This window comes from Pteropus medius, unplaced genomic scaffold (genome assembly GCF_902729225.1).
Source record: "Pteropus medius unplaced genomic scaffold, Ma_sr-lr_union100, whole genome shotgun sequence".
Classification (NCBI taxonomy): Eukaryota; Metazoa; Chordata; class Mammalia; order Chiroptera; family Pteropodidae; genus Pteropus; species Pteropus medius.
Genome location: NW_024349803.1, coordinates 4,702,144 through 4,717,494, shown reverse-complemented (window position 1 = coordinate 4,717,494; position 15,351 = coordinate 4,702,144). Strand labels below are relative to the sequence as shown.

At 36.5% G+C, this 15,351-nt stretch overlaps 1 protein-coding gene across 1 annotated transcript in view; it reads right to left on the bottom strand.

Moving 5' to 3' along the window:
- COL6A6 (collagen type VI alpha 6 chain) overlaps window positions 1–15,351 on the bottom strand; it is a 117,310-nt gene that overhangs the window by 87,169 nt on the left and 14,790 nt on the right. The window contains exons 2-6 of the mRNA XM_039837109.1: window positions 7,125–7,202; window positions 6,895–6,992; window positions 3,872–4,468; window positions 1,959–2,579; window positions 290–850 (exon numbers count right to left, since the gene is read on the bottom strand). Of these exons, the coding sequence (XP_039693043.1) occupies window positions 290–850; window positions 1,959–2,579; window positions 3,872–4,468; window positions 6,895–6,961 (1,846 nt within the window). The 5' untranslated portion in view covers window positions 6,962–6,992; window positions 7,125–7,202. The remainder of the gene's footprint in view (window positions 1–289; window positions 851–1,958; window positions 2,580–3,871; window positions 4,469–6,894; window positions 6,993–7,124; window positions 7,203–15,351) is intronic.

The window sequence follows — 15,351 nt, the reverse complement described above, 5'->3', positions numbered from 1 at the left end:
GGTCATATTACATATGTGGTATCTAACTATATACCTATGCTAGCAGGGATTTGTGAGGAGAAGCTAATTAATACTAGGGAGAATGCCTCCAGATATTTTTATGCTTCAGATATTAATTAGAATGGCACTATAATGGGCCCTTAGTTTTGTTCTGGAAACAAACACAGTTACATAAGTCAACCAATCTCAACTTGGAAATTTATGTTGTTTCTCTGAACTTGCAATGACAAATATTACAAGAAGGCAACTTGTGAGCTGAAGTCCAAAGGTGAAGCCACCATTCTCCTACCTTCTTCAGCACAGATTTCTTGAACAACTTGGTTTCTTATGTTTTTCAAAGCATCAAAGTCATGGACGTAGTATACCCTCTTCTCCTTGCCAGCAATTTCTTGTAACTGTGTTCTGTTGGCTTCCTTGACCCCGATGGCATGAACGTGGATGAGCTCGTTCCTCAGTCTGTTTGCAGGCTCCGAGATGCTATCCTTGGACATGCCATTTGTTAGGACAACAAGGTGACATGGCACTCTGTTTCCTCGTTGCTGCTTTGCTTTTTGCAACAGCCCCAGTGTGAAATTCAGAGCTGCACCCGTGTTTGTATTCCCACCCATCTGCCTGATGTTCTCAATAGCCTTTCCCAAATCATGCTTGTTAGAGTATTTATTGATCTCAAATTCCAAGTCCCAGCTGTCAGCGTACTGAACGGCTCCAACCCGCACCTTTTGGGGAGCGATGTTGAACATCCTTACAACTTCTGACAGGAAGGTCTTCATTTCTTGGAAGTCTGTGGCCCGGATGCTCCCAGAGCCATCAATGAGCAGATAGATGTCTGCTTCTTCAGTGTCCACACAACCTAAAATGGAACCAAAAAGTTGAGTGTGGCATTGGGGTAAGTGTGAAGAAGAAATGGGAACAGACAGAACAATAAATACAAGCCTCTTCCAACAGAAAAATGGGAAACAGTTTCTAGGAGTAAAAGACATACTCTGTTAAGTTAACATAGAGGAATCTTAGCATCAGCTGGGCCAAATGAATTTCTTTTCACAGTTTAAGGTTATTTGGCTAATTCTCTGCCATGAATCAGGGTAAATCTGGAAATAGTAAAAGATTTGAAAGAAAACTTGAAGAGGATTTTTACAAGTCACTTCTCTCATTAATGAATAACTGCTTTGTAAAAAGTCCTTTGGTGTGTGGGACATGGAAAAGGTTCTTAACTGAACATTGTGGACATATGGGGTCTCTTTTTTGAAATCTTGAACAAATTATTTACTCCTCATCAATACCTAGTCAATTAATAAAACTAAAGGTATTTGTCAGTGGCCTTATTTGTGTAGGGCAATGACACTTCTATAGTAAACGTGCTATAAATATTTGATGAAGAATGTATACATATATGCTTATAGGTGTATACACACATGAAATTTTTATACAGAATACATGTGTATATATGAAATATATAAAATATGTTGTTCTCTGTCTCTCTAAACTCACAGATACTAGAATAGTACTTCACAACAAATTAATGACTCTGTCCTCAATCCAATTTGTGCTTCCTGTTCCTTCTCTAAATTGGAATTTGGAGATGAGGGCAAAGGAGAAAGGAGAGAAAATACAAAAAGAAACGAAGAGCAGGGAACATGACAGGTGATAGAGAAAAAGAAATGAGTGGATAAAAATAGCAAAAGATGGTATTCTGAAGTGGCTCTAAGTGATGAAGAATCCAGGTACAGTGGCACGAAAGAGGAAGTGAAAGGGGGAAATAAATCCCTTCTCCCCATTCCGACACCTCAATAACTTATATTCTCCCCCAATTTACATTTCATGTGATCAAGCTAAAGTACAAGATTAGGAACTTAGTCTCACTCTCCACCTCATATCCCAGCAATCCTTTTCATATATATAATACCTGAAAGACAAGAAAAAAGAATCTGAATAATCCTTTTCTCAGCAAAAGACTTTACCAGATTTGAGACTTTCAGTCCGTTCTGAAAGGACAGAGACCGTGTGCGTTATTTGCTTCCGCAGCTTCTTCAGAAATGTCTGGTTGTGAGCAGCCAGGTCGGAGAAAGTCTTCAGTTTGGAGATATACTGCTCAGCGGGGTGCGATGCTATCTTTTCCAGCTGGCTGTCACTGGCTGCCTCGATGCCCATGGTGAAGATGGCCACGCCCTGGCGCCGGAGGTTGACGGCTGCCATGGTAACATTGTCTTCTGATGGCCGGTGGGTCACCAGTACGGCAATCTGGGGCACCCCCTGATTCTTCCGACTGCCATTCTGTGCAAGGAAGACTTCCTTCCCTATCTTTCTGATGGCAGCTCCCGTGTAGGCATTCCCAGCCTGGGGAGAGAGGTTCTGTATATACTGGAGAACCTCTGACTTATTTACGCCCCTGCTCAGTGAATTTATCACCTTCGTCTCATTGCTATAAGCCACAAGGCCAATCCTCATGCAGTTCTCCTTTATGTCAAGAGCAGATACACTTTCTTCCAGGAATTCTTTAAGATAGTCGAAGTTCTCCTGGCTGCCATTGATGGACACATCCAACAGGAACACAACATCAGCCACAGAAGGGCCCTGGCAAACTGTATAGGCAAGGAAAGCAGAAACATAAGTTTAGTTGTAGGTTCAGGGTCTCTGCTCAGCATTAGAAGGCCTGGAGAACATCTACCGGAGCTTGACTGTGTGCTTAAAGAAAGGAGGAGGCATACAAAACGATTATATGAAGTTGAGATCAGAGCGTCATGGTTTTAATTGGACCTTAGCTAAACTCTCAGCTTCAATTTCCTCATTTATAAACTAGAGATAATATTTATCTCACGGAGTTGTTATGGGGGTTAAATGAGATAGTGTGTTTATCATGGGGCCTGGTACATAAGTCATTCAATGAACAGCAGCTACTCCTATCATATTAAAATCATTTAAGCATCATCACTGATAAAATCAGCAGGTATAGTCCAAATATGCCTAAGGGATGGTAAGAGAATAATAATTATTTTATTTGGGAAAGATACTAGCAATAAGATTCATGTTTTGTTTTGTTTTTTTTTAGATTACCAAAGAAAAGCATTCTCTAGTAATAATAGATAATTATATATGTCATATCATTCTGATTTAATCAGAAATAATGAGAGTTTCCTTTACTACTTATTTGGACTTGTATACTTCGAGCAAATTGGTTTTTACTGGCTCTCCCCTGCTTCTCACTTGTCATAAACTCTCGGTCCTTCTTGTTAGTTAATAGAATAGTACAAGAGGACAGACCAGGACAGAGGTTGGAGGTGGAACAGGATACAGCACAGCTAATTTAGAACAGAGTAGCAGGAAGGAAGGCAGCGTGGGAATGAAACTACATGAGCGTGGAAATCGAGAGATCTGACCTAGCTCTGACTTCGAACTGCATTGCCTCTAAGGATGGCTGCAAGTTGCTCTCTGCAGCATAAGGGGTTTGGACTACCTGAAGTTGTTTCCAGCTCTAATGGTCTGTGGTTACACTCAATGACTTCAGGAATCAGAATTTCTTTAGGAAAAAAACTACCTTTTAAATGAACCAGTAATAAAAATACATGCCAAATAAAGCCCAGGGAGATAGCTCAGAGATAAGCTGGTAACAGGGAGAAGGTGTCCCTGAATTTTAAGAAGCCTGTAAATTATATGCAACATGGTTAAGTGAAACATGGAAGACCAAGGCTTGTGGGGTTCACTAGATTTAAAATGGCCGCAATCATTGGGCTCTTTTGAACACACAGATATTTAACATTTGAAAAGGCAGCCGGGTTTTGGGGGAAAAGGATGTTCACAGAGTCTCAATCCACCCTCCATACTGATTTTTCAAAAGCATTTTATCACCATTTCTATACGTGCACCCTAATCTCACCTTCGACAAGAACGTCATCGACTGCGCCTTCCTCGTACTGAGCCGCATCCTTGATGATCTGCGTCATGTTCTGGGAGAACGCACTGAGGTCTCTGACCGTCCGAAGCTTGTAATGGAACTGAGCTGTGGCCATGGCCTTCAGGTTCTCCTCAGCAGCCTGCTGCAGCCCCACGGAGACGATTCTTACTCCATCTTCCCGCAGGGCCCGGGAAGCCTCTTCGACGTCATCCTCGGAGTCGGCGGAAGCCAGCACCACCAAGATCGGGGGAAACAGTTTCTTGTCTCTCCGGTTTGCCGGTCCAGAGAAGTAGGTCCTGTGAGCTTCCCTGAGAGCGTTTCCTAACCTCAGGGAGCCGCCCAGGAACGTGAAGTTCTTTTTGAGGTGGTTCAGCATGGGATTCCTGCTCTTGAAAGTGCTCAGCTGGAATTCACTGTGGAGCTTGTCGCTGTACTGGGCCAAGGCCACGCGGTATTTGTTGGCCTCTATGGGGAGACTGTTGATCATTTTGTTGATGAACGTTTTCAGCAGAGGGAAGGACTTAATTCCCAGGTGATCAGAGCCGTCCACCAGAAACACAATGTCTGCATACTCAGGGCCTAAAACCACACACAAACATAAGCAAAACATAAACTTTAAAAATTTATTACCATATTTAATGCCAACCATATGGGGAAAAATTTACTTTCATTTTTATCTGTATTTTTAATACCTCACAATGAACTAAAAATAATAGTCGGAAATTACACATCCTCTCAAGAAAAAAATTTGTTTCTTGGGCTGATTCTTTTATATGCCCTCTCATTTGGACTGATCACAAAATCAAGCATCACTTTTGCAAGTAAAAAATTCTGGGTTTTTATACCTTTAATGAATAATTTCCCAGTGTATCTTATAATTTTTTTTCTTTCAGAATTTGACTTCAATTTATATCAAGAGGATAAAAATTATCATTAAGAACTATACTGCTTCAAATTTGTTTGAATGGAGAAATCGGAAAGATAACCTTTTGTTGTGATTCCAGTTTAAACACTGCAACAAGTGATCTGATTAATTTAAAAATATACTAGCTTTATATGCCAAGAGTCAAATTGATTAAGTTTAAAAATACCTAAAATCATAAAAATATGGATTGCCTTAATCTATTTTAAAGGTTTTATTACATTTTGATGAATCATATGAGTATTATAAGTGGCAAATTTACTCTCATATAAAATGTGATCGAAATCAGTACAACTTAAGCTAGAAAAAGAATTATGGTTTTAGTTTCTCTTAAAACTATAATTTTTATACAGGATTACAATAATTTGCTGAACTTTTAAGGTTTCATTCAATGCTAGACCCAATGCTCAGTGTGCAGAATTACATTTTTATGTGACAGAGAATCACTGGGTTCCAGCACAAAATGTTTGTTGGTGGTCTACTGGTTTGAATTCAGAGCTCTCATCACTTCAGTATAAGATCCATTTTTGTATGGAGAAGGAACAGAAATGTCCATGTTTATCTAGATGGTGTGTATTTAAGAAAATACAATGTAACTGAACAAGTGATGGAAGTCCTTATTTTATTATCACCTAATTCTACTGGCTCAATATACTTGGTCTTCAGTTTCCTCACCTTTAAAATGAGTAGATTCAACGAAAAAATATCCAAGGTCCCTCCTCACTCAGAGATTCTGATTATCTGGAATGATTACTAGGTAAATTCTAATCAAATTATAACAACATCAATCATTTCCTGTCTATGACTGCTAGGAAGCCAGATTTGGCACCCCTGTAATTGAGGCATAGTGGATTAAATCATTCTTTCTTGTCTTCTAAATAACCGAATTTCAACCAGTTTGAGATTCCTTTGATGATCATATAGCCAATAGCATCTCAGGAGAAGATGTAAATGAAGGTGAATCAATCCCTTCCTCTAAGAGAAAGCTGGAACCCCTACGGGGACTCTCAGGTGAGCCCTGCCCCGGATGGCTTGACATGTGATCAAAAGTGACTTTTCTATTCATGAATAAACTCTCACATCTTGTGTAGAGAAAATAAATGTAGACAACTGGCACATGAGCTAGATTTGGGTTCTGATAAGGCTCATCACTATCTCTGAACCATAAAATAATTGGGGGAAAAGTATTGTCTTTCTTTAAAAATATCAGGCCCAATGAGACATCAAAGGAAGATGTTTGTAGTCTTAGTTTACTTCTTCAGAAAACTTGCTACCAAGGTCAGTGTCCTTGAAAAAGTTGTAAAAGAGGTGGTCCTGGACATGAGAGACCAGTATATGAACTAATTATCTAAGGGGTGGTAGAGGCACTGAAGTGTAAGCAAGTATGTATGTATATATGTAAGTATGTATGTATGTATTTTTTAGGCGAGGCAACCCTTGGTTGTCAGCTTACAATCCCTTAGTTTTTATTTTTTATGTCTACAGCACCTGGTCTTCCTAGGTGATCTCCCATCCAAGTACTAACCAGGCCTGACCCTGCAAACGGGATCGGGCTTGTTTAGGGTGGCATGGCCGTAGACATAGGCCAGTATTTTGACTTCAAGTCCACTGGACGTAGATTACTGACAGTCAGTAGACAGCTATGGAGGTTTCTCTTCAGAGTTAAAGCACTTTCTTTACAATAAACAGAGAAATAGCTTAAATTGGAGCAAAATTTGCATGCTTAATTAAGATAATATTTTGGCACAAATGAAATCGGAAGAGACATTCCAAATTTTCCAGGCCTGAACCTAATATTAAGAGAGAGAATTTTATGCAACCTCACAGAAGACCTAAAAGGGGTGGAAACTGAGGACAAAATAATAGCTCTCATGTCTTTCTATCATTAACAAGGAATAAAGTTCAGAAACAAATGATCTTCAAGGATGACATCAAAAAGAAATTGAGCTACCACTCCACTCTTATCATCATCAAAATAAAAACAAAATGAAACAAAACCCAAATTATAAGTAGGTCAAAATCATATATCTATTTTTCAAAATAAAAAGAAAAGAAAATAATTCTTTTCATTTTTTTTTCTTACCAGAATCTTGGTTCACAGAAACATGGGAGCAAATTATTATGAGGAACAAAATCAGCAGCATTTTCATATTACGACCTGAAAAATCTCCAACTTGAAATCTGAAAAGGCGAAAAGAAAAACATTTCTGTGGATATTTGGAGAAAGAGACTGACACGCATAAGAACACAAAAAAAAAATTATATAATAAATTAGGTGCAACAGGGGACAAGGAAAATTTGAGGTTTCCTGACCTTCTGATCTGTGACGTGCCTTAGAGAAAAGTGAACCACCACCATTTACAGAATCTTATTTCTCCTGGTCCCCGGACCCTGTAGAAACAAAACATTGTAGATTGTTAATGGAGAGAGCCAGAAGTATTCTATTTCCAACAATATTATGTGTTCCTATTAGTCATTTTTCCTGTACCTTAGTGTTACCCTCCGTATATTGATTGCCAAGACAATTCAGAGTTTATGGTTGGGACACAGTTTAAGACCTGATTTTGTAATTTCTCCATCATGAACATGTAAGCGTATTTCATATTTGATAAGTATTTCTAGATGTCAATTAAAAATTTTTCCTACAGAATTAGAAAGGTAACCCTTTCCCTTCATCTTTAAATCTGAGAGAAGACAAAAAATTAGTGACTCTCCACATTCCATATGATGTATTGCTCCTTGGCAGGACTCGATTTGTACTATTTTGCTTCCGTCTCCCTAGAACTGCATGAGGTAAGCGTTTTTCAATTCAATTCAGCCCAACACACTTCAGCCATCTTGAATTATTCATTTCATGGAATGAAACAGGATACTAAAGATACTGAAAATAAATATTTTAATTCAGCAGGTTGGGCTCATTCATTCCCTCATTCATCCACCAAACCAAAAAATGAATTGATCCATATTAATAAACTAGTGTCTGTTTAATTTTTACCCAAACATGTATTTGCAGTGTTATATATAGCCATCTCATTTCTTATCGAGCAAGTTCTTAGTGCTTAAAAGTTCACTCCTTCAGAAAAGGGGCCTGTGCCATGAGAAATTCCATTCCCATTTCCTCATCTACTTCATCTTCCCTCTGACATTCTGGAACTTGGGACTCTGTTCTATTCCTTCATAAGAACCCTAGATGAGATAAACTTTTCAGGTCATGAGTCAATTTATCAATTTGATTCCAGAGGTAATCATCGAGCTGGAAGGGACTTGAGGTTTTTTGTTGTTGCTTTTAGTCAAACACTTCTATTTTAGAGAAACTTTAGTCCCAAAGTGGATTGCCCAAAGTAAAAACCAATTCATACTATCTATACATTTTTCTGCTACTGTCTATAACAATAACATATTCTATCTTTATTGAGCCTTTAGTATGTGCCATGCCCTGGGCTGAGAGCTTTACATTTGTTTTGTTTGATATTGATAGCAAACCTAGCAGCAGGTGATATTATTGTTCCAATTTTACAGATAAGGAAACAAATTCATAAGGGGATGTAACTGACTCAAGGTCACATTGATAAAATGGTCCACAGTTGAGATGAGAGCCCACATCTGTCTGACTAAAATTTACACTTTTTTTAAAAAAAAATAATTTATTTATTTTTTTTTATGGTGACGTTGGTTAACAAAATCTAGTAAGTTTCAGTTGTACATTTTAACAGTAAGGCATTTATATATTTACATTGTGTGTTCACCTCCCACAGTTAGATTTCTTTCTGTCACCACATATTTGACCCCTTGTACCCCAACTAACACCCCCTTCCCCTCTTTCTCCTACCCTCTGTTAAAATCTATACTTTCAAACTCAGTTACCCTGCATCCTTAACTTGATATTATGAACACAGAAAGTGTCTCCAAGTTTCTTTGTTCTATCTTTTTTCTAAGTGTCAGGAAACATTGGTACTTGTTTTCACGCCTTCTTATTTTTGCTTTTCACAACCAGAGCTTTATGCTATTCACTTTTCTGTTCATATTGAGGGTTAGAAGTAAGTGCTGTCTTTGGGAGTTATGAGAAAAGAGAAGATGCTTCAGGAAGAGTCCACAGGATAAATGTCAAAAAATGAGAAGTAAAGAGTATTGAATGAAAGTTAAAACCTAGATAGAAAAGTGAGGATGAGGTTAAGGCCACAACAGTCCCAAAGCAGCATGCAGCTTCTGGAAATATCCCCAAGCAGATGGTCAATACCACTGGTACATTAAGAGTTGGCTTTGGGATAGTATCTAGTGAACCAATTTTCTCGCAGTCTTTAAGTGGAATCCCAAATCTGGTGCGCAGTAAGGCTACATAGCACTGTGAAGCCCAGTGAAAGGTTCTCTTGCAGTGATTATGTGCTCCACTTTGTGAGTGCGGTAAAATCAGCGGTGGGACTAAATCTCCAAGTTCATGCTTGGGAGGCTTGGGTTCATTTTTATATCAAAACATGAATAAATTTCCTGTAATCTGTATGGTGTTCTACTACCTTATCTGACTAGGATTTACATAATTAAAATTTTAAAACATCTGAGTATTTTAAATTTAAAAAATACCCTAGGATATGAGGGGAGAATAGAGGAGAGATTTAAAGTAATGACATAAAATTTAAATTCACGGTACACTCCATCTTAATATAACAACAGTGAGATTGATTACTTCTCATTACAGAAACATTCTCAAAAGTACAAGTCTTTTTAATCTGAATTTTGTTGTACTCTATTCATTCTGAATCAAGCAAGCTGAGGCTAATATACCTCTTTTGGAAGTTATATGTTGTAAAAGGCCTTTTTAAAAATCTGGATCTCTGTAAACTTTGTGTGAAGATAGGGTGTTTCTAATTTAAACAACAGCTGCAAAAGCAACACAGCCATCCAACCCTTGGCTTCAAACCAGAATATTTAGAACTTGTGCAACACCTCTCTTGAGGCTATCAAGAACCAGAGGTTTCAGGAAGACCTCTCCTCCATACGAGCCAATTCAGAATCTAGGACATGTCTTAAAAAAAAAAAAAAAAAAAAAGTAGAGCCCGAAAGGAATACAAAAGAAATGTCAGAAGAATTGAGAAAAAAATGCCCTTTCTTTCCTTTAAAATAAGCGTACAAGATACATCATTTCTAAGTACTAATTTCATTTTTCTTCAGAAACGAGAATATTCTCAGCTGTTGCACTGTAAGAAACAACACTGGGTCTGTGCCACAGAGTTCAAGATAAACGGTTGCTTGCTTACTTAACCCCTGATCGCTTCACTATTTCCCTTCCTCAAGCCATTTCTACTTCTCAGAAGTCAAAAGGTAGAAAGAAAAATATTCAAAGTGAGACTTGAGTTCATGTTGAAGTGCTTCAGGACAAATCTCTGACACACAATAAGAACAAATAAACATTGAATCAATGATGGTAAGCAAAACAAAACATACAAGCATTTGTGAGGCTCTCAAGTTGCATAGTTTTACTGTTAATGTCATACTTCCCCCAGTTGCATTTTCTGGAATCACAAAAAGAGGCTGTATATGTTGATCATATTTGAACAAACTCATGCAAGTGACCTTGGCACTTTGTCAAATGAACACTCTTCTGTGTTGAGAAGTGCTTGGCTCTGTGGAAAGAGCACAGTCTATAAAGTCTCATGACTTGGCTTTCAGAAGTTATTACGAACAGGAAAAATGAATTAATCAATGCAGCATAATGACACAAAGACATATTACACATCAATCAATGGAATTCACTATAGCTAGGTACAAAAATGTGAATGACTTAGCAATATAATGAGTAAAAATATAAGTTCTAAAAAAATAGATGCATTATGTCGGTATGTATTTTAATTAGAAAGAACTAAAACTAAGTTTTATCATTTTAAGAGAATATAAATATGATAAAACTATATTTTAAAAAGCAAAAGGATGGTTTTCATACAGCAAGTAAGAAGCTTGGAAATTGCCACTCCATCTCAACAAGTAAAAAACTGAGCAAACTGAAAAATCAATAACTCTTCTTAGATCTGTAAGAGAACTGAGGTCACAGGGCAAACTGCTGCCCCCAAAATTTGAGAATGATGGGCAAATACAGAGAATTAGCACCTACTAGAGCAGAAAGTGATGATCTGAAGCCTCCACAGGAACCAGTGCCACGGTCAAAAAAAAACTAAAACAAAAACAAACAACAACAACAAAACTGAACTGTAATTAAGAAACGGCTGGAGGCTCACTGTAGACAAGTCTGAGACATGAAAACTCCAGGAGGACCCAGTCATTGAGGGGCCCCACACTTTTGTGAGTTTTACATTGGAGCTCTTTTAGGTTCTTACAGTGAATATCTGAGAAAAATACTCTTCTGTTTCTGGCAGGGATAAGAGAAAAGGAACCATGTTGAAATACACCAGAGCATTCTGTTCTTCTTAACAAGATCTGCTCTCATGAGAAACTATTTAACCAGAGCCTAACCAGCTGGGGTTTATTAGAGCCTAACTAACCTGGGGGAAAGGAAACACGCAACTCCAGCCCATCTTAGCCTTCCATGTGGGAGTAGAAAAATAGCCAATTTCAGTCCTCTCTAGCCATTCCATTCCATCTAAGAATGGGGCAGAGGGGTGGGGGCTAAGAATCACATGTAAATTTCACAGTCCAGAGGCGCAAGCACACTGAAAGACTGATATCTAATCACAGGGAACGCTTCTCTTCCCCTCATACCTTACCAACACATTACAGCAGTTAATTTATAGCAGTTTCTTTTACCCAGTACATCAAGTCTGGTTATCAAGAAAAATTATGACAAACTACAAAGCAAAAAAAAAAAAAAAGTAGAGAGAGCAAGCAGAAAGCAGAACTTAGATATGGAAGGGATGTTGGAATTATCAGACCATGAATTTAAAACAACTGTGATTAACATGCTAAAGGTTCTAATGGATAAAGTAGACAGAATGCAAGAACAGATGGGCAATGTAGGGAGATGGAAATGCTAAAAAAAAAATGCTAAAGATAAAAAAACACTATAATAGTGAATAATGTCTTTGATAGGCTTATCAGTAGACTAGACACAGCTGAAGAAAGAATCTCTGAACCTGAGGAAATCTCAATAGAAACCTCCAAAGCTGAAAAGAAAATGGAAAGACTGAAAAGAAAAAAAAAACCAGGATATCCAAGAATGGTGGGACAACTGCAAAAGGCATAACATATGTTTAATAGAAATGCCTGAAGAAAAAGAAAAATGAAATATTTGAAACAATGACTGAGAATTTCTCCAAATTAATGTTAGACACTAAATCACAGATTCAGGAAGCTCAAAAAACAGCAAACAAGATAATTTTTTTTAAAAAATCTAAACCTAGGCATATCAAAGTGCAGAAAGTCGAAGACAAAGAAAAAAATTCTGAAATAAGACAGATGAAAAAAAATAGCTTATCTATAAAGGAGCAAAGGTAAGAATTAATATGACTTCTCATAAACCATGCAAGCAAGAAGAGAGTAGGGTAAAATATTTAAAGTATTGATGGAAAAAATTCATCAACCTAAAATGCTTTACACTATGAAATTATCCTTTAAAAGTGAAGAAGAAATAAAGACTTTTTGCGACAAATTGAGTGAATCAGTTGCCAGCAGACTTGCCTCGCAAAAAATGTGAAGTTATTTAGAGAAGGAAAATGACATGGGTCAGAAACTCATTCACAAAGAAGGGAAGAGCATTGGAGAATCAGTAAAGGTAAAATAAAAACTTTTATTGTTATTATTCTTAATCAATCTACCAGATAATAGTTTTTTCAAAATAACAGCAACAATATATTCAATTACATATTTTACATATGGGTATATATACTATATACATGCACTCATGTCTGCTTCTGTATATGTAAAATGAATGATAGCAATGTTACAATGGATGAGAGAAAGGAATTAGGATTATTTGATTAGAAAGTACTCACACTGCTGTGATGTGGTATAGTGTTGTTTGAAAGTAGACTTAGATTAGTTGTAAATGTATATTGTAAACACTAGTAAAAAAAGTAAAACTAATATGCTAAGAAAGGAGAGAAAATGTAATTATATAAATTACTCAAAACATCAAAAACCATAAAAAGACTAGAAGACAAAAATAGGACATCAATGGTCCTAATGCACTAACTAAAAGACAAATATTGTCAGAGTGGATCAAAAAACAACACCAAACTTTGTCGTCTACAAGAAATCCACTTTAAATATAGACACATATAAAGTAAATTGATATAGAAAAATATACCATGCTAACAGTAATCAAAAGAAAGAGGGAGTAGCTGCATTAATTTCAGACAGAACAGACTTCAAAGCAAGAAAAGTTATCAGGAATAAAGGGCATTACATAATAATAAAGAGGTCAATTCTTAAGAAAACAATAAACCTTAACATGTATGTACTTTTCAACTTCAAAATACATAAGGAAATAACTGATAGAAATGCAAGGAGAAATTATAGTTGGAGAATTAACACTGCTATCATCGAAAATGGATCTATGAAAATGAACAGATCAGCAGACAAAAAAACCAGTAAGAACATAGTTGAATCCAGCACCACTATCAAACAACTGTATATAATGGACATCTAAAGTCTACTTCACTGCATAATAGCAGAATATACATTCTTTTTGAGCTCACATGAATCATTCACCAAGATAGAATGTGACCATAAAACTGAAATTTAGAAGAACACTGAAACAATAATTAATATAATCCATTAAGCTAAAGAAGAAAAATCACATGGTCATATCAGTAGATACAAAAAAAATTGACAAAATTTAATACTCATTCATAATAAAAACCCTCAGTTAACTAGGAATAGAGGGAAATTTCTTCAACTCGATAAAGAATAGCTACAAAAAACCTACAGCTAATATACTTAATGGTGGAAAACTCAAAGTTTTCCCACTAAGATGAGGAAAAAGGCAAGAATGTCCTCTCTCACCATTGTCTTTCAACACCATACTGGAAGCCCTAGCTAATGCAATGAAACAAAAAATATGTGATATCAGTGCAATCCCTATAAAAACCTCAATAGCATTTTTCACAGAAATAGAACAAACAATTCTAAAAATTTGTTTGGAACCACAAAAGAACTGAATAGCCAAAGCAATCTTGAAAGAAAAGAACAAAATTTGAGGCATCATGCTCCCTGATTTCAAACTATTATAAAGCTATGATAATTTAAAAAGCATGGTATTGGCATAAAAATGGACACATATATCAGTGTAACAGAATAGAAATCCCAGAAATAAACCCATACATATATGGTCAATTTACAACAAAGGAGCCAAAACTATACAATGAGAAAAAGATAGTCTTGGGAAAACTGAACAACCACATGCCAAAGAATGAAACAGGACCACTATCTTAAACCATACACAGAAATTAACTCAAAGTAGATTAAAGACTTGAACATAGGACCTGAAACCATTAAACTCCTAAAGGTAAACATAAGTGGTAAGCTCCTTGACATAGGTCCCAGCAATGATCTTTTGCATCTGATACCAAAAGCAAAAATAATCAGGTGAGACTACATCAAACTAAAACACTTCTGCAACGCAAAGGAAATCATCAAAAAATAAAAAGGCAACCTCCATAATGGGAGAAAATATTTGCAAATTATATATCTGATAAGGAGTTAATATCCCAAATTTATAATGAATTCATACAACAGCAATCATCATCATCATCTGATTAACAGGCAAAAGATCTGAATAGATATTTTTCCAAAGAAGACATACAGATTGCCAACAGGTACACGAAAAGATGCTCAACATCATTAATCATCAGGAAATGCAAGTTAAAACCATGAGATATCACTTCACTTCTGTTAGAATGGCTATTATCAATAAATTAAAACAAAAAACAAAAAACAAGTGTTGGCGAGGATATGGAAGAAGGGAACTCTCGTGCACTGTTGGTGGGATTGTAAATTGGTGCAACTCCTGGAAAACAGCATGGAGTTTCCTCAGAAAAGTTAAAAATAAAACTACCTTATGACTCAGCAATTGCATTAATGGGTATTTACCCAAAGAAAAATAAAACACTAATTACAAAATAACTGAACAAGCAAAATGAAAACAGACTCATACAGAAAACAAACTGTTAATTGGCAGATATAAGGGAGGTTGGGGAGCTGGGTGAAAAAGGTGAAGGGATTAAGAAGGACAAATCGGCCGTTACAAAATAGTCATGAGGATGTGAAGTACAGCATAGGGAATAGTCAATAATATTGTAATGTATGTATAGTGCCAGGTAGATACTAGACTAACTGAGGAGATCACTTCGTAAGTTATATAAATGTCTGACTACTATGCTGTACACCTGAAACTAATATAATATTGAATGTCAACTCTAATTGAAAAATCAAAATTAAAAAAATGAATTCTCAAGCCATGAAGAATTAAAATTTTTTTAAAAAAGAAATGAGCTATTAAGCCATTAAAAGACATGGAAGACACTTAGATGTATATTACTAAGTGAAACCACTGTTTTGGAATAGTTTGTTTTGCAAAATTAGATAACTGGTACAG